This window comes from Prinia subflava, chromosome Z (genome assembly GCF_021018805.1).
Source record: "Prinia subflava isolate CZ2003 ecotype Zambia chromosome Z, Cam_Psub_1.2, whole genome shotgun sequence".
NCBI lineage: Eukaryota > Metazoa > Chordata > Aves > Passeriformes > Cisticolidae > Prinia > Prinia subflava.
Genome location: NC_086283.1, coordinates 78,071,281 through 78,091,242, shown reverse-complemented (window position 1 = coordinate 78,091,242; position 19,962 = coordinate 78,071,281). Strand labels below are relative to the sequence as shown.

General features: G+C 36.1%; 1 protein-coding gene across 4 annotated transcripts in view; it reads left to right on the top strand.

The window, feature by feature from the left end:
- PIK3C3 (phosphatidylinositol 3-kinase catalytic subunit type 3) overlaps nucleotides 1-19,962 on the top strand; it is a 77,710-nt gene that overhangs the window by 35,220 nt on the left and 22,528 nt on the right. For all 4 annotated transcript variants that reach the window (XM_063422479.1, XM_063422481.1, XM_063422478.1 and 1 more), the window contains 4 exons: nucleotides 1,081-1,165; nucleotides 2,251-2,325; nucleotides 10,116-10,284; nucleotides 16,520-16,610. In XM_063422479.1, coding sequence (XP_063278549.1) covers nucleotides 1,081-1,165; nucleotides 2,251-2,325; nucleotides 10,116-10,284; nucleotides 16,520-16,610 — 420 coding nt within the window. The remainder of the gene's footprint in view (nucleotides 1-1,080; nucleotides 1,166-2,250; nucleotides 2,326-10,115; nucleotides 10,285-16,519; nucleotides 16,611-19,962) is intronic.

Genomic DNA, 19,962 nt, shown 5'->3' with positions numbered 1-19,962 from the left:
ACTGGAATTAGGTGCCCTATTGTTTCAATTGCTATGCAGACATAAGGAGCAATTATTCCTGTGAAGAATGATTAATCGAAATAGTGCACCTGTGTTGAGACATGATAAAACAGTTGGGCATCATAGGTCAAGGAAATAAAGAGTAATTGAACACTTTTAGGTGTTGTGTACGTTCAGTTTACTCTTTGAAAATGTTCACTTTGGATTTCACAGCTGTTCTAATAAAGAGGAGCACTGTATCAAACTACTATATTAACTACTGAAAAGACTAAAAGCCAGTAAATCAGTGCTACCTGGTGAAACACAGATCTGCAGGAAAGATGTTTTGGGGTTTCAGTGTTACTTACCTTCTACCAACAATCTCAAAATTACAGTTCATGTCTTAGAAGTTCATTTACTAAAGTGTTTTAGTTTTTCATTATGATTTTAGTAACTTGCATGCCATGCAGGGGACTGCCACGCTCCTCTTTCGATGCTTCCTTAGCCTGTGCTTACTGGAAGAGACTTTGCTTAGATTTGGATATAAGAAAGTTTTCTCTTACTCAAGACGATTAAGGGTTTTCTTCTGGCTGATGGAAGGATTGTTTGGCCCTGTCCACATTTCACAGGAAATTTGAATTTTCCATTTTTAAACTCAATTGCAACAGTTGGTTTTAATGAGGAATAGGGACACATATAAGGATGATAAACCTTGTAAGAGCATGTTTCCCAAGTACAGTTATAAAGCAGGACTGTTAATCCTGTTCTAGTTTTTGTCGGTATGACCTAAACAGTTTGCACTGGAAGTGTGGTCACTCATAGTTACTGATTAGTAAATTTTGAGGGCATAGTTAATTTTCTGAAACATCTAATAAAGGACACTGCTTTTCAATTTTTCTGTTGAGTGTAAAAATGTGATGATTGAGACAATATAAACAAAAAATATTAAATTAGATCTTATGAGGTGTTTTGGGAGTGGTTGTTAGTTTAACAGATGGTAATGGTGGCCATGTGTGGTCTTGATTTAAGTATCATTTTTTCATAAAGATCCAATTTCATATCAAGTGGAATAACTAAATATCTTCATGGCTTTCTCTCCAGAACTTCTTCAGGAAGCATGCCCCTAGTGAGACTGGCCCTCATGGAATCAGCGCAGAGGTGATGGACACATATGTTAAAAGCTGTGGTGAGTTACAGTCTAACAGAGCTGGTAACTTCTTAGATTAGGGCTGAAGGGTGTGGTGGATGAGGTAAGGTAAGATAGTTTAGGTGGCTTCAAACAGGGCACTGTCCATGTACTTGCTGTCAGAAATGTGATGAAAAGAATCATTTTAAGTTTGGCATGTCACACACAAGTCCGCTCTTGGTGGTTCTTAAAGGAGAATATGAGTTAAATACTCTTTCCAGCAATAATCTTAGCTCTGCCCTCTCTGTATTGTGAGTTGGGGCCTTCCTAAAGCAGGAACATGTAAAGGATTATATAATGATAAATCATCTGTATCAAAATTCTAATTAGTTTCAAAAACATTAGACATTTGGGTGGCTGTGGTTATATTTGTGTGACAAGAAAAAGTGGTAGTGTAGTTCATTTTCAGTGAATTGATGACCATGTTAAAATACCACATTTGCTGTCTATAAAGTTAAAAAAATCCCTTCATTCTAGCAAAAGAAAAAAAAAGGCATTCAAGCATGACTCCACAGTATCTTCTCCTTTGCCCTTCTCTTTCTGATGGTGCAGTCTTTACAACTGCTTCAAACTGTTCTGCTTAAGGGGTGAAAGCAAGAATTAAAACACTTTGCTCTTTATCACTGCGATGTTGTGAATGCTGCTGACATGGATATCCAGGCTCATATCAATGTCTATTACTTGTTTACAGTGGTCTTGAAACAGCTTCAGTTCAAAACATGTACATTCACTTTGAATAATTCACTTTTGAAATAGTCAAAATATTTCAGCTTCTTTTGAAGTACTTTTATCCCAATATTGAACTAAGTTAGTCTTTTAGGATTAGGCATGTAATTGTATAGTGAGAAATTAAAATCTCAGTAGTACTGAATAAGTTCTAGAGTTTTAGTACTTCAAATGTTCTTCATAGTGCTGATAATCTTGATTATTCTTCACCATCACTGCTCCTGGCCCAAGTCTCTGTGGTATATTTATTGCTAGTGAACTAGAGCTAAGATAATGTAATATACTGTTGTTAATTGTGTGGAACTTGTTGCTCTCCAGGAAAGGTACTCATACTGATGTTTGCAATTTCCTTTTTACAGCTGGTTATTGTGTGATTACTTACATCCTTGGAGTTGGAGATAGACATCTGGATAATCTGTTGCTAACAAAAACAGGTAATTCATTTTAGCAGTATAATTTTATAGCAACGTTTGTTTAATTTCTAATGTGTTGGTACATTTTTGTTTCATTTTCCTTGTGAATATAACCCTCTGAGTATTCCAGAGTAGATTATATTTTAAAATGTGAGTTATATTGTCTCATTTAAGGTAATATTTACTCTAGTGTATAATAAGAAGATGATTTCTTCACTAGAGGAAATTAAGGATTTGAAAATAAAGCTACTTCAACTATTATAATCACTGCTTTGGGATAGAGGAAATTTCATTTTTTTTCATTTAAAATTAGTTCATGTGTAGCTGCATGAGCTACACAAAGCTTTGACAAATAGCATTTCATATAGGGGACCGTCTTTCTGAATTTTTGTTTCGTTCATTTTTACTTGCTTGCTTACTTTTGAACTACAGCTTCCCTAGGAGTTCTGATTGCTTGGATACCTTCATTACATAGTGGTAGAGAATTAAGAATTGTGGTTAAGTGTTTATTATGAGGTGAAAAGCTTATTGAATGAGAAAGTTTAAATGAAAATTGCTATTTGGAAAAAGAGACCCATCCATGTGGAAGGCTTGTTAGTTACAGGTAAATTTGAAGCATATACTGCTTTTAACCATTATAGTCTGTCTGAAGGAGTAGAAGATTAACAATTGGCTTTGATTAGGGTTAAAAATCTTATGTAAGCTCATGGGGGAACAACTAAAGCAAGTGTATTTTACCTTATCTGTTTGAAAATATCCAAACAGTAATTTAAAGATCTGTCTTGAGAGGTCTCTCATTTATCTGTGCAGGTGGGTATAAATCTTTCCATAACAGGCTCTGCTTGCATGCTGAGAACATTAATAATTTAGTGTTTTGATTTGGGGTAAAGGGCATCTTACCTGTCTATGTTAAGTACAGCACGGTGGCTTTACTGGAAGAATTTGGGGAGTACACCAGAGGGCAGTGCACATCCATCGTACATTCTGATTTTGAAAACTCATGGTCTGCCACAAACTGAGAGCTTTTGTGAGCTATCAAGAGAAATCTTTATGTTCCGCATCTTCTAACTACAACAAAGACTTGCTACCAAGGCTTGTTTCTTCCTACTGAGGTTCCCTTAGCCTTAAGCTGGGAAAAGCTAATCTTATTCTCTTGAAGAATGCATACTCCAAGTACCTCCTTCAAAATCATATGACTCTATATGCCTCCTTATTTGATGGTATTTATTTAATGAATTGAAGGTTTCCAGTAGGGTAAGAATGCTGGGTACCAGCTGTGTGTTTACATATTTCTTATATATTGTTACTTTTTTTTGGCTCACTCCTTCAGTTTGGTGAATATAGCCAGATCTGTTAGTCCCCTTCCAATAGAACTGGTGCATCATCTTGGAACACACAGATGTCTATGCTTATAATAGATACACTAGATATTAAGCACTAGATACAGAAGTTCATAAAAACATAATCATTTTCTACACATTAGAAATGTGGTTTTTTGCATAAGATGTCAGTTATCTAATAAAATAATTTCTGTTGTCTTTCATGACTCTTGTATGCCTATAGTTCTAGAAATAGTGGCCTTTTTGTAGTAGTAGTATTGAACAAGACATCTGTATTTTCAGGTTCTGAATTGCTATAACATTATACTTCAAGGACAGCTGTAGAAGTGTGTTTAGAAGGAGATGTGGGGAACCTTCAGTCAAAACATCCTTATCTATCTCTAATGTCAAAAATTACAAAAAGGCTTACATCAGTTTCATAAGTGTGTCTTGGTTGGTAACCCCAAGGTCATATTATATACTCAGTATTACGTGACAGGGATATTTATTTTCTCTGAAAATGTTGAACTTTTTACTTCTCATGGAGACAAAATGCATTTTCAATTGCTCTATGTTTTAACATCTTGTTTCTAAGTCGTTAGCAGATATTAGTGTAATTTGTAGATAACAGGACACTGTTTTTCAGCTGAATGCCCAGATTTAGGCAACATCAGTGCCTCATTTTAGGGTTACAGACTGATTTATATATTGAAGCATCTGATTTAACAGCCAGCGTTCCTTTTGTTGCCTTAGAAGGAAGATCTGGGTGGTTGTGAAGCTGGATTATGAGATACGAGGTGTAGCATATTCAGTTAACTTCCATGGAATATGCACTAGGCTAGTATATTGCAATTATGCTGTGCCTTCCTCTGAGAACACTTTGTTCTGCAGTTCTTACACTCTCTGATTTGATTGTAGTCAGGATCTAGGTACTAATAAAATATCCAGATATGGATGTCTTCATATATGAAAGGCAGTCAGTACAGTCATAAGGAGAGTTAGAAATTATTTTAGCTTTCATAGACAAGTGAAGTCTCCTGTCCCATTCGAAGTATCTCAGTAATTTCAACTTGCTTTATAGACATGCAGAGATTTCACAAAGGTCAGGCTATGTGTAGATATTGTAGGATATCCTAGACATTCAAATGGCTTTCTTGATAGCACTGCTTATGTATGTGTCTGACCAGCTTACTCTCACCCTAGTATTGGACAGCTTATCTTTCAGTAACCTCTGGTCACATGCATGAAAATGCAAGTTCCCAGTATGAACTCCTAAAGTACAGGGGCTTTGACCTGAGCCACACACTTGAAATTGCTCTGTAGCAGGAGGGAAAGTTGCTATGGGGATAAAATTATTAATATACAAGAGCAGGTCAAAGACTGGGTGCTCAGAACCTTAAAATCACATTTGCTTTTGGCATTATATGTAAATAGATGAAAGAACTGGGCTGTCTTCTCATTTAATGTTTAGAGGTAGAACTGCCGTCACCAACTGACACCACATTTATTCTTCAGTCTTGGTTAGAAAGGGTTGCCAGGAAAGATAGCCAGGACCTGAACAGATTCATATATAAAATTACTTCCTGTGTTTTTCAGTCAGAAAAATTATCCCAGAGCAGGTCTGAGATGGTAGAAATGGAAAACTTGCAGGATTCAAACATTCACTCTATATCAGTACTTAGACAAGTACATTGTTAAATACATTCATTAATGTTGCAAAATACTGTAGCATGTAAAATACAATTTTTAAAGATGTTTTTAAATATTACTGGTCTTGAGAGAGGGACATCCTTTATTTTTTTTTCTTTATTAATAACTAATGCATACATTTGTCCTTTAGATTTCTCTCTGGAAATCCATTTTCTGTGGTGCTTATTGCAAAAAGAATGTAACCTTTTAGCTTTTGATCTGCTAAAACACTTTCTCTTCGAGGTACCTTGAACAGCATTTGTCATCTAGTTATAAACATCAGACGTATTCTTTTCTTATAATGTACCTGTATGGAATGTATTTTGAGAATGGACAGCTTGGGGGAGGGAGGTGAGTTATAATGCTTAAGACAAGCTGGGCTCTTACCAGTTACATGGGTGACAGTGTTAAACTTTATCTCCATCTGTTGCTGCATCTGACTTCAAAACCTATATCCTGAATAAGTTTGTAAAAATTCATATTACTTTCATTGTTGTGTAGTCCTGAAAAAGTTGTAAAATGATGCTGATAAAAATTATTACAATAAATTAGACTTTCTGGTTTTCTTCATCATGGCAATGATCTGTTAGCAAAAGAGAAATTTTGAGAGTAACATCAGAATTTGCTGGGAAAGACAGAAAAACACCCCATCCATCCAGTCATTTTCATCAGAGGGATTTTTATCCCACTGTTTCAAATTTAAAATAGGAATTCAGCTAAAAGAATCACTAAATTGTACATTTTTATATGGGCCAAGTTAAAATAATAGTGGTGCTCGAGGGTTACGAAGAAATAATGAATATTTGAGATGTTTTGGTTGTTTGTTTTTTTTTCTTCCCCAACAATGTGAATAGAGTAGTTTGAAATAATTTGCATTTTTACTGTTAAGAGACAATTGCCATCAGACTTACTTTATTTCAGTAATTGCATCTAATTTGCTCCGTCCTCTGCATTTTGTAAGGTTTTCAGAGTTCTGTCTGGTTTTCAGTGTTTTTTCGTAGCAAAATGTAATGATTTCTGTGCTGCTCCATAGGAACTTTCTCCTGTATTAAAGTTCTAAGTATGCAGTGAGAGTGATGGACAGTTCACCCTCTCCAGTTAGGTGTTACTGGCTATTGCAAGCACCAGGTATAGATTTGTATTCTCTACAGGTCCATGCTTGACTTAATCAAAGATCACTCTTAAGGCTGAAAGGAAGTCAGATGGACTTTGAAATCCCTGATGCCCTGACTGGTAGTCAGGGTAACTTCCATGTTTTGTGCCATATCCTTGAAGTGGCCTGTCCTCTTTATTCCATATGGTAGAATACCAGATGTTGAGTGGAAAAAAGTAGTCAACTCATGGAATAAAAGAAGTAACAAAACAAAACAAAAGCTCGAAAGTACCCAACAGTATCAGCTTTTTAGATTCTGAGTTAAATAATTTTTTATGTGCATGCTGCTTACTCCTGGAAGCGTCTCATCTTCTTCCAGTCAGTAAATGCCTTGTGTCTTGCTTTTTCTACAGTAAAATAAATGGGGAGGGCAGGGTGATTTCTAGCGCACTAGTTTTGAAGAGGAGATCTGTTTCACCTGCTGTCTTAAGTAACTCCTGGTTTTAGTTTAAATCATGACTGAAACAAGCAAACCCCTTACCTTTACGATTTAGCACTTGTTTGGGAACAGTAGTAGACCAAAGTAGAGGTCCAGTTTTGTCTGTAATTTATATGCATGTCTAAAGATTAGGACCCTTTAAACTAAGACATAATAAATCAGAAGAAGTTGGATCATGGTAAAACATGGTGGTGTAAAAGATAGAAGTGTATATGTTGACACACTGTATATTGAAGGAAGGACACAATTGCCTTGTAAAACATGGTAGTTCGAAGGGTTTAGAAAAAGTTGTGTTGCAACAAGTTCACGTAAAGGCTGGATTACTGGGAGAATAGGTGATTACTATGTGTAAGTATCATGATATGAGCTGTATGAACTCTTACAGGGAAATGACTGATACAGGTTGTCGAGAGACCATCCCTGGGGATACTCAGAAGCTGTCTGGACATGGCCCTGGCTAAGGCACCTGGCACTGGGTGTCTCAGCTCAACCAGGGAGTTGGACCAGATGTCCTCCAGAGGTCCCCTTATTCTTGCAATTGGAGTTATGCTGAGTGAAAATTGACACATTTATTAATATAATGAAAGCTGAATATTCAGTGTTACGCCCTGATATAAATGTCACTTGGGATGATCACTTGAGATACTTGCAACCTTTTTGTCTTGGTATTAAAAGATTTGAAATAATTGAGTTTTTTAACTTGATAAATTTATTATTTATTAACTTAAATAAGAATATGAACATCACCTATTTTCAGTATTAAATATATAGCATATTTAATTTGTCCAAAGCAGGCTTATTCTTCACTTGTTCATTGTTAAGTCCTGGAGGGTAACACAAGTCAGGTTCCACTGTAGAAATCTCTAGACCTTCAGTGCTCCCTCATGCTGCTCCTGGTGTTGCACCTTTGTGCAGGCATCAGGGAGAGCCTTTTGTCTGTGGTAACATGGTGTGCTGGTTTAACTGATCTTGCAAGAGCTGAATTAAAATTAGTCAAGTCTGTGTTTAGTAGACAGGTTTGAAAGGTTGTAAATATATTTATTTAAATATAAGCTTGTACATACATTTTAAGTCAGCCTAAAACTCAAATGAATTTTGAAGTACAGCTAGGAAACCTATAATGTTAATGCAGGATGGTCTCATCTCACTTTCTAAGTGTCTATCACTCAATTATTGAAATATTTTTGAATGTTTTAGATGCCTTTGTTGCCAGTGTAAATTATTAATTATCATATTTTATTTCTTAACTCCAGAGCAAATAGAAAAAATATTTACTGCTACAAAAGTTACTGTTTTATTCAAAATGTTGTCTCTTGACTCTTCAAGGTGACAGGTTTGAATAAGTGAACAGAAAGCAAGTTCCGAAAACTTTTTAGTTAAACATTTTTTCTAGCTTAGTGATTGAAGAGTTCTGTATGTGGTTGCTTCAAAAATCTGGTGTACAAAAATGAGCTCTAAAAGAATTTTCTGTACCAGCCCAGAAAGAATGTATTGACAGAAGGCTTTTTTAATAGCATAATTAGTTATGCAAAATGTAATGGTTGTGGCATTTATCAGTCAGCAAACATTTTGCTTCTTGTTCAGGATACTTGTGATCTCTCTTTGAAATTAGACTGTCATGGATTTGTTTCTTGAATTGAAGAAGAATGCTTATGACAGATCTCAAAAAGCCTTTTCTATTGATACTACATTGTTATTCAATGGAACAGTCAAAGACAGGTGATTAACGGAAAAATATGACTGCTCCATTTTTTTTTCCAAGACCACTGAGAACCTAATCTTATGAAATCTTAAAATGAATACAGATGCTAAAGGTTAAAATACGCCATAGCAAGTACACCCCTGTCTGTAATGCTGCTCAGTTCCATAATTCTGAAGCAAGACTCTATCTTCTGTGCTGTGTTTGTCTAGATAATAATCATGCTAATAATTTTCTGCCTTCTTGTTTAAAAGATCTCCTATCTTGTATCTGCTTGGATATCTGCAATTCCACCATCTTTTTGTACTGTAGCTGTGGTTTGGCTCGTGTCATTGCTTAAATTACACATTCCAAATTGAAAATACATTTGCAGAACACATTCAGGGACATTTTTTTGGTTAACATGGACAGTATTTAACTGAGTCAAGGTTATTCCTAAAAAACAGCTACCTAAGAATCACAAATTGTTTTATTTCTATTAACATAGTTTTTTGTGTATTTATAAAATATTTATTCTTCAGTTAACCTAAATATTTTAGGTCTTTTGGAGTTGCTGGTAAACTGAAGTTTATCAAGGGAAGTTCAGTTGTTCATTTTGCCACCAATAACATCTCATTCATAGTTCAATTATATTGGAAGGGAACACTGAATTCTGCCCCTGGTAATGTGTGTGCGTTATAGTAGCACAGCAGGCTCTTGAAAGGAAGGGCAGTTGCCTTGTGCATTTGAAGAGAGGAGGCATATACAAGTTTTTGTCGAGTTAATGCTGCTGAAGTGTTCTGAATGCAGCCAGTGAAACTGAGAAGGGAAAGGTAGCAATCAAGTGATGCAATTCATTTTAGTACTGAAAAAGAGTATGACAAATTTTTTGGTGGATTTGAAATCCAATTTCAAATTCAATGTTGTAGTGATGTTTCTTCAGTGTATTTCAAAACCATTGATAATTTTTCACCCTACCTGAGCAATTCAAAAGACTTTTGAAACAGTATTGAACTCTTCTTTGGTGTTCAATGGCTTTAAAAGGTTGTTTATAGGATTGTGAGTCTTACTTTCTCTTTGTTATATTAGCTGTATGTTGAATTTACCATATTTCATGCCAGGAACCAAATGCAAAACACACATTGCACACATATTTAAGTATTAATATTTAAATCTTCTAACAAATTGTAAAGAAGGTCCAAAGAATAAGCAGTATCTGTTATGTAAACTGCATTTTAGATCTACTGACCAGTTTCAGTGTTGGTTCAGTCTTTGTGAATATACTCCACATGTTTAAAAATCAAAAAAGGCAGGAAAACTGATCTTGTTAGTACTCTTAATGATTTTGAAATCAGCTTTGCTTCTTTAAAACCATCATTTCCAGTTAATAGCTGAATATAAAAAATATATTCCTATAAACCTTACAGAAAACTTTCTGGGAGCTCCTTACTATCTTCATAATGATTCCATTTTTCTAAGTTTTGCACCAAGAACTTATATTATGTGAAGTATTTGCTTCTCCTTCTTCTACAGGTAAACTGTTTCACATTGACTTTGGTTATATTTTGGGCCGGGACCCCAAGCCCCTTCCTCCCCCGATGAAGCTGAACAAGGAGATGGTGGAAGGCATGGGAGGAACCCAGAGTGAGCAGTACCAGGAGTTCCGTAAGCAGTGCTACACAGCCTTTCTCCACCTCCGCAGGTAACAGCACCGGGTTATGCCAAAACTCATTAGAGATACTCTAAAGCAGGGGAGGAGACGAGTAAATGAATTCCTGACATGTTTCTGTTGAAAATATAAAGCTTCTTTAAACACGAACACAAGAATTCACATGAAACACAGGAATGAAAACATAACAGTGTTGGTGTAATGTGGAGGGTGAATGTAGTTCAAGTTAAAGCCCCCAATTTTGCTTGTTTAATAACTTCAATAGCTTCATTTCATAACTCAAGTGGGATATTAAATTGTATTTCTTTGGGGGTATGTTTTTGCCCTTAAGCTTCTTTTCCTCTGATTATTGATGATCAAGGAACTGTCATTTTAATTTAAGTCATTACTCATTTGCTGCTTTATCCTCCTCTAGTTTAAATTAGTGATGATCAAATTCTTTGGCTTGGAGATGACATGCACATATGCTTAGTTCAGTTCAGCTCCTGTGGGACAAAAATTAGCGACTTGTAGTGACAATCAAGCTTGTTAGAAATTTCTTTAAATACCCAGAATTGTGGCAGCTAAATACTCTTTAGATTCTGGTGTCTTTGAACCAACAGATCTTTCTTTTAAATTTGGAATCAGCTTCATTCTTTTGCTTGACTCTATTACTTACCTATCAACTTTCTGAACCAAGTAGCTCATTTTTGTTCCGTTTGAACAGAGCACAGGTGATCACTCCTGGTCTGTCCACGGACCTGATTTAGCACATCTTCAAAGAAGGAGAAAGATTTTAATTTTAATTTCAAAGGTTACCTAATGGAAACCTTCAAATATATGTAAGAAATTGGTAATATGGTAAACTTTTGTGAAAAGTATCCAGAATGTGAAAAGCAGATAGTGGTAAGAAATAAAATGCTGCATTTAGTTCTTCAGTTGATAAACGGAGGAAGACTAAAGAGTTGGTCTAGGAACTGACATTATTAATAGGTTAAAAAGCCATTCAACAATTTGAAAAAAGAGTGGCATGTTACCAGCAAGCAATATTTGTGGCTTCAGAGAACAGTCCAACTTCTGAACTTTGCTTAAAGCTGTTTTGTAATGCTGTATTTCTTATTGGTCATATATTTGAGTTGTTTTCATTGTTTAAATCTAACTGTTTCAGTGGAAAGGTCTGTTGTGTCAGTGGAAGATTATTCATTGAATTAGTTTATGTAATGATTTGCTACAAAGATCATCATTAACTGTAGTATAGTGGTAATTTGGGTATACAACTAAACTGTAAATCAAGATGGTTTCATTTTTAATGTCTGGAATTGTAGTTGTAATTATAGTATCGCCAATATTTGCTCACTTTATTGGAAAATATTTTTAAATGGTTGTGGATAAATATCCTTAAGGCTTTCAACAACAATACTGTATGATAATATTAGAATTATCATAACTATTGCTTTAGGCAGCTAGAACTAAAAATAATTAAGATTATTTGTTAAAAAAGAATAATTGGATATGGAGTACTAACAGTTCTGCATATTGACAGAAACCCACTCACAGAGACATCTTTCAGCCAAGTAGTGTGAAATCATAACCTCTGATAGCTGAGACAAAATGCAAACTGTTATCTCCATCTGATTGTGCTTTATTTTAGTTCTTTATTTCCCTGGGGAGTAACCAGTTCTCCACATATTTCAAGTACTGTATCTTAGTGTATCAGGATTCCTGGTGGAATGGATGTTGCATACTGAAAAAATGTAATGATTTTTAAAGTTAAAAGTGAAATAATTGTTTTGTCCCTTGTTTCTGCATGTAAGCAGTTTGGCATATGATCATTACTGTATGTTCTTTAGTTAGTTTGGGGGATTTTCTTGGGGAGTAGGAATAAGGAGATACTTTCTACTTTTTTTCAGCTTCAGTAATCAGTCCTGTATGTTTGTCAGCAGTGCTGTAGTGAAAGTGCAGCTGCTGCATTCTGAATGTGTTGTAGGGCAAATTGTGGCTGTCAGCAGGACTTGCATCTCCACTAGGTCTGTAGCAGTCTTTTATGCTTTCATTTTACATGTTGAGCCTGTTTAAAGATGTTTAAATCCTACTACATATCAGCATTTCCCTTCCACCAAGAATTTCCTGCTTACACATCTTCAGCAGGTTACATAGTATCACAAAATGGATCATTTGTCCCACCTCCCTGCTCAAGGAGGGTCATCCCAGCACACATGGCACAGGGTTGTGTTGAGAATGTTTTGGAATATTGCCACTAAGGAGGACTCTACACCCTCTCTTGGCCATTCGTGGCAGCAAAGAATCCAGTCAGAACATTCAGACTTTTTTTTTTCCAGAGTGAGGCTCTAGATTGTTTTGTTCCTTCCAAGTAAGGGTTTCTCCTGCGTTACTCCTGTGAGAAGCTTGCTGTTCAGTTTGAATTAATGGGCATAGGTAAGGACAAAGGAAGAGGAGGTAAGTAGGAGTAGGGACAGAAGCTGTAGTTTAGGTTTTTTTTCTCTGTACGGGTGTGGTTGTCCAGCCGGCTGGAAGAGTTTTTCCCCAGTCTATTCTCAGATTAGTGACTGAGGGTGCTGTGGAGATCTGAATGGAAACACTGTGCATAACCAGTGGAAAGCTGTGATGGCCCTTGGGAAGAAGTGCTGCTCATTTGGAAAGATTGTGGCTAGGCAGTGCAGGGTCTGGATAGTGTTCTAAAAACTGGGATCAGATGGTGAAAAGAGAAGAGTGAAAGTGAAGCTGAGTGGGATCAAGTCCATATTCACTGGACTGGGGGGAGATACCTTGGGAAGAATAAATGTTGTAATTTACTATAGCTAACTGTGACATGACAATGATTAGGGAGTATTCATACTCCTGAGAAGAGAATTGAGTTGTAGGGGATTCCGTATTCCACTGAAAGAAAGGGAGTATCCTTAAGGCATTTTAAACATAGAAATTTTGAGTTGGACTAAGTAAGCAGGGCCTTAATTTGGGACTGCAGATAACTGTATACCTTCCTGTCCATGTCTTTATAATGGATGTTTGTAGCTTCAAATTTGGTAGAGTATTGCAAAGTCGACACCCTAAATATTTGATTGGTTTAGGACATCTATATGCAAAGGATCTGGTACATATTGAAAAAATAAATAAAGGAATGCTTAGGATCAAGCAGGTATTTGAGATTAACTACTTGAAAACAAAAATTGCTGTTCCCAGAAAACAGCAATGAGAATTTGACCTTTTGTCTGATATGTGTTTCTTTCTTGATATATGAGACCTCTTGTATGTAGAAGTAGTGCTTTTTTGTTGAATTTCTTTAAAAGTACTTCAAACCAGAAATCAGTCAACCTTCAGTGCAGCTGAGTCTTCATTTATTTTGTGAGTTAATTTGTAATTAATTCTGTGAGTTGGAAGAAAGCAAAGGATGATGTGAGAAGGATTTAGGTTTTGGTTTAGGTACTCCATTAAATCTCATTAAAACTAAGACAACCTGGCTCACAGGTTGCTCTGGCTGTGGATGGATGTCAGCCATTCCAGAGGCCTTTCTAGTGTAGATGTTAAAGATGAATGATATCCCTTCCTTGACAAAGGTGTTTGTTTTTTTACAACTTAGGCCTCTAACTCAGGTGACTCAACAAAATTTCTCCTCTCAGATGAGTTTGGGCTGTTAATTCTCCAGCTGTAAAGCCTCATGGCATATTTGCCAAAGATGTTTCCTGTATGAAGGATGGCAGTTGATTACTGAGTTATAGAAATGTTGGGGTGAGATGCAGAGGACAGACCTGCAGCTAGTCCAGTGAGAAATTCTTCCTTAATTTTTAGGGTTTTTTCTATTCCACACTCCCCCCAAATTCAGCTTTTCTTGATTTTTTTTTCCTAAATGAGTTTCTTCAGGTAAGCTTATTCTTCAAGAATCAGAAGACTTTACTGTATGGAACAGAACCATCTTTTAACTTGCATCTAACAATGATGCCTAGACCTTTAAAATCTTTTTTTACAAGCCTCCATCACATAAATAGCTCCAATAACCTGTAGTGCTTGTAAGCTTTTATCCTTTATACAGTCGAAGAGCAAAAGGGACTCTGAGACATTGGATTCTATATCAGTTCGATGGGAATACTACTGACAGAAGGTACCAGTAGGCTAGGAAGAGACTTGAGAGCATGTACCTGTAACATGTTGTAAGCATGTTTAAAAAGAAATTTGCTAGTTTCAGGCAAGTAGAAGAAAAAATTATTAAAATCTGTGGTGTCTGTTCCTAGCAGCAGAGCAACCTGACTGCCAGATTCCTTAGGTGGACCTGAAACAAAATGGTAGAGTTAACTTCTTTTCTTTCAATTTGTCATAAAAGTAATTTTCCTGATTCCAGCCCCCTGCCCCTGGAGAAGTGAAGTAAAACTGCTGAAAGAAATAAAGTGCTGAAGATTTCTAGCCAAACAGTTGATTTTAATGCTTTTCTTATAATATCTTAGAGCTTATATTGGAATGTGTTAGGTAGTGTTAGTTCCAGATAATACTAAAGTGTCAAGAGTTTTTGTTCAAATTAAGTTTTTCTAGAGAGATGCCTGTCTTGGGTTGCAGTGCAAGATGTAACCAAAATCATGTATTCTATTCCCAGTTGGTTGAAACCAGTTGAAGAGGTGTTTTGTCTTTTATCTCATATCTCCGGGGAGGGGGAAGGGAAAGGGGCCAGTGTCTTCTGTTAATGGGCCAGCTGTTAAAACCAGGTGGGGCAGTGTTTCTTTATCTCTTACACAACCCATCCTCCCTCCAGGGGGATATCTGCTGCTAATGGGCCGTTAAGTCTTACCCCATGACTGATGCAATCACATCATCCCATTGTGAGATGCTCCACTCAGTGGGAGGAGCCAAGCATTCCTACTTGGATAAAAGCTGAGATTCAGAACACCAAGGGAGCTGGTTTTCCACTGGATTCCCAGAGGAAGACCAGATCTATCTTGCCACCACTGGTAGTCCAATAGAAACACATCTGCCATTCCAGGAGGATTTATTTGGACTGCTTCCAACACCCTGACTAACAGGGTGTCAGGTCTTTTTCTGACTCCGTCAGTATTTCTAGGATTTTTGTTTGTTTGTGTGCTTGTTCTTTTGTACTACTACGTTTGTATTTTTAATGTTACTAGTAAAGAACTGTTATTTCTATTCCCTTCTTGCCTGAAGGCCCCCTTAATTGCAAAATTAAAATAATTTGGAGGGACGTAGTTTACATTCTTCATTCCGAGGAAAGCTCCAGCTTTCCCTGGCAGACTCCTGTTTTTCCAAACCAAGACAATGTCTTTTTGAGCAATATTTACTTTGTAAAATTAAATTTTATGCGGCTATGAAGCAGACCTTTTGTTTAGTTGAAATACTTTGTATTCCTTTCAATTGCTAGCTGATCTATATTCAGCAGCTTCCTAATAAACAAGTTTTGCTGCTAAGAATTCATTTTCTATCATCTGTGAGGCTCCTGGTTCTCTTAGCAAAGCAGTATTTCAAATGGTGAAGTCAGTAAAATATTTTGTTTCTTAAAGGGAACTAGATCTTTTTGCAGAGAGACTCTCAGTTTGTGTTGAACAGCTTGAAAAATATCCTTTGATAAAGAAGATGATAGCTAATTTTTTGCAAGGGCAAAATGTTGTTCTTTAAAAAAAAATGTCATGAGTGCTTCCAACACCATTTTAAAGCTGAAAAGTTTTGTCTCTTAATGGCTTAAAGCTTTTATATCTTTTAATGGTCATAGATTACATTTGTAATTCCTAAGTGTACTGTGCTACCACTATTACTGGAGCTTAACTGAGCAGCTGAACACTTGGATCTGGTTAAATATTTAACTCATTTCGTCAAAAGCCCTTGCACTGATTGGAAAAATAATTTTTATAGCTATGAAGACTTCAGCTCTTTGAATATATATCATGCTGCTGTATCCCTTCTTAATAAAAAATAACCTTTGAATCAGTATTCTAGCAAATGTTTGTCCTACCAGAGGTAGAAAATGTCATTAAAACTTAAAATATATGAAATCATAGTTTATATTTGATGTGTCTCTGAGTAAATGTTCTTACAATTTTAGAAAGTTGTAACAAAATCAGAGCATTTTATTCAGTTTGGCAGTTTGAGAGATTTTGAAGATTAAAACATCTTGTGTTTTTTAACACAAATACTTTCAATTAGTATTAAAAATGGGTCTCTGAAGCATTAGCAGTTCTTTGGAAGATAATGATGATTTCTTAAATTAAGTTGTTTACAAAATGTCTATTGTACCATTTACAAAGAGTTTTATAAAAATTTCTCTTCTGCTTAGGTATTCCAACTTGATCTTGAATTTATTTTCCCTCATGGTGGATGCCAACATTCCAGATATTGCTCTTGAACCTGACAAGACTGTGAAAAAGGTAACCTTGAATCTTTCATTGTCTTTCAGTAGCCCAGGATATCTCATTATGAAATTCTCCGTCACTTGTGATGATGACTTACTTTTGTCTCACCTGAAAATACTTGTTCCTGTTTCATAAGATTTGAGCAATATCTAGAAACATTGAAGTTAAAGATAGGAGAATGTACTTGGAGAGCACTTAGCACGTGTGCCCATGAATACAGAATGGCTTTTATCATCCATGCAATGCTACTTACTCTGCTCTAGTACTCTGTTCCACTGGGTATTTTAGCTAAAAACAGTGTTTCCACCTTATCAAACTTAGGAAAAGTGAAGCAGTCAACAATGACTGTGTCATTGAAGATCATTCTATCTGGTCTAGAAACCTTTAAGTCATGGATGGTTTTATAAAACTAGTCTTCTTCTTATTATAAAACAGTCTACTGAAGATTTAAACCAGTAGGCTGGTATATCTTCACCAACAACAAATTTTGTTTATTGTGAAAGCAGACTTGTGTCCCATAATTCTAACCTTATCCTTTGTAGCAGCTTAAGTCATTCTTCTCCATTTGGTGTTTGAGCAATAGTTGGCATGAAAAATACTGGATACATCTCCATCTAGATTTTATTACACTTACATTTTAGACAAATGTTGGGGGTTTTATAACCTGATTTATAGCGAAAGTCTATCTGTTTTAATTCCTCAAAAGACTTTGTGGAGCCTACCTATCCAATGGAAATTAGTTTTGTGTAATTTTTGTTCAAGTGGTGGATTGTCTCATACAGGCTGTTCTTTGCTGTTTTAATAAACTATGATAGCAGAGATTCAGGATCTTCAAATAAATATTTCATGTTCTAATATAATTTCCTTAAAGAAAACTAAGTTGTGACTTGCATGAATTTTTTCTTTTCTTTTCAAGGATCTAAGCATTTCTGTTTAGAGTTTCTTGGTTTCAAATCGATACAAAGAGTTCTTGCAGCTGTTCAGTTTCATATCCAGGAAGCTCAGCTAGTCCCAAGTGCTGTGTTTTGTGGTAAAGATGACAATCGTCCTTCCACTCAAATGCTTTTCTGAGAAGATGACAGCAAATTGTTTTTTCTTATCAATACTTGAACTTCACCTCTGTCCCTAAATGCCCTACAGATTGAGTAGGTTACTTACATAGGACATAGGAGATAAAAGACTAAAGTAGGCAACTGAAATGGTTCAATACCTGCCAAGTTCTGGAAGTAACTGCACTTTTGTAGAGACATGTTCTTTTCATGGAAGAGACTTTCCCAACAGTACGCAAGTCCTATCTTAAGAATTTCATCTTTATAAAGAAGACACATTTGGTTATGTTTACTCATTGGAAACATGAGTGATACAGTAAGGAGGGGTAAGATCTTTTAGATTGCAAAGTCTACTAATAAATGCACCATAAATCCTAGTAAAATTTGAAGTATGCATCAACAGATAGAGCAGGGGTTAATTTGGGGCAAGTTCGTGCTTGACTGAAACAGTCATCAGAAGCTAAAACCAGTGTTTTGTTGTATGTCAGAAGTGCTGGTTCTTTAATGTTTGCACCAATAAGTTCAAGACTTAGGAGTCATTTTAATCTTACTCATTACTGGTTCAGGGTTCCCTGTCATTTGATCACAGAATCCCAGAGTGCCTGGGGCTGGAGGGGATTTTAAAGATGGTTTCATTCCATTTCCCTGCCATGGGCCACTTCCACTAGGCCAGGTTGTTTGTGTGACAGTGTTGTTCATCCTTGCCTTTAATGTATTCTTGTGAGCTCTAATATTTTTTCCAAGAGTCTTCTGATACTAACTGCTAATTAACATGCAATATTCTTGTTTCTTACTACTTTCTTGGCAGTGCATTTTATGGTGGAAAACTCCCTAGAAATGCTGTCCAAGGGTATATGCTTTCAGTGATTAATGATAATAGGATGTTGGATTCTGTAAAGTATTTCTAAAGAATGGTTTAATATAGCAATAGTTGAGTATTTCACACACTTCTAAAATTCTTTTATTGTCTGCAACTTTCTAATATAATTTTACTGACTTGAAAAATCAAGATACAGAATTGAAAGCCAGGAAGTCTTTTCTACAGCTGAGAAGAGTTGAACTCAGGGTCTCTATTACGTGGAAGCTGGAACAGAGCAACGCACGATACAACCAATATGGTCAAAACATACATTCTCCCCTTTATTCTTGAAATGGCTGGTTTTATACAGTGCAAAATAATTTACAGTTGCAGGTGCATTTTTATTGGCATTCAGCGTGAACAAATAAGTAAACTATCTCAGTTTAAGGCAGCTACCGTGATTCTACTCTAATTGTCCCATCCAGTCTATACACACACCTTAGCCTAATTTCTGACTGCGCTACAAGCTTACCTACTTCTACACGGGCCCAAATCTGAGGGCTAGCAGGCCCAAATCTGAGGCCCAGTTTGGGATAGCTCAAATCTCATTCCACAGCACATCATGCCCACGATCTCTAAGAAATCTAGTTACAAAGAGTGTTACAGTTCACTTTTGTACAATAATTAAAAATCAAAATTCTGTAAAGCATGACAGTATTGCATATATTTGGAAATCATGAAAGGCAGGAAAATCTAAAAGGAATTCAGAATCACAGAATATTCTGAGTTGGAAAGGACCCACAAGGATCATTAAATCCAGTTCTTAAATGAGTGGACCATGTGGGATCAAACCCACAACTGTGGCATTACCAGCACACACTCTGACCACCTGAATTCTGAATTAGATCCACATGGTTACTTCTAAATTCCATTACAAAATAGAAATAAAGCTGCTTTCATTGCATGAAAAGAACACAAGCTTAGTTGTTACATGACAGATCACCATTAGATCAAATTCGGCAATTAGTTATTGGGATCTTGAGCTCTGACAGTGCTACAGCTTGGTGGACTCCCACTTTTATCCTCATGGGAGATTCCAGGCTGTCCATTCACAGAGGCTTTAAAATGTGAAAGCACATAGAACTGAAGCAGTAAGGCAGGTGTTTCTGATAAGGAATGCAAATCACTTTGAGAGGGAAAGATCCTATTTCTCCAGGTACTTTTCTGTTAATTAGAGTGTGCTTGTTCCTTTAAAAAACAAAACCCGCACAATGAAGTATTGTCAGGAAGATAGCCCAATTGTTCAGCTCTCTAAAGTTTTGTTATCTTATATAAACTTTTTTTTTCCTGACAGCTCAGCTGTTTCTGACCCCTATTGATAGTTTGGTCTTTTTGCTTCAAAGTTATCCTTTAAATATATTCCTTAAATTTGTGCAAAAATAATACATCATCCTGGGATCTCTAAGAGTGGGTAAGCAAAGGAGCTTTCCATAAAGCAGTTGTTGATATTATGATCTAC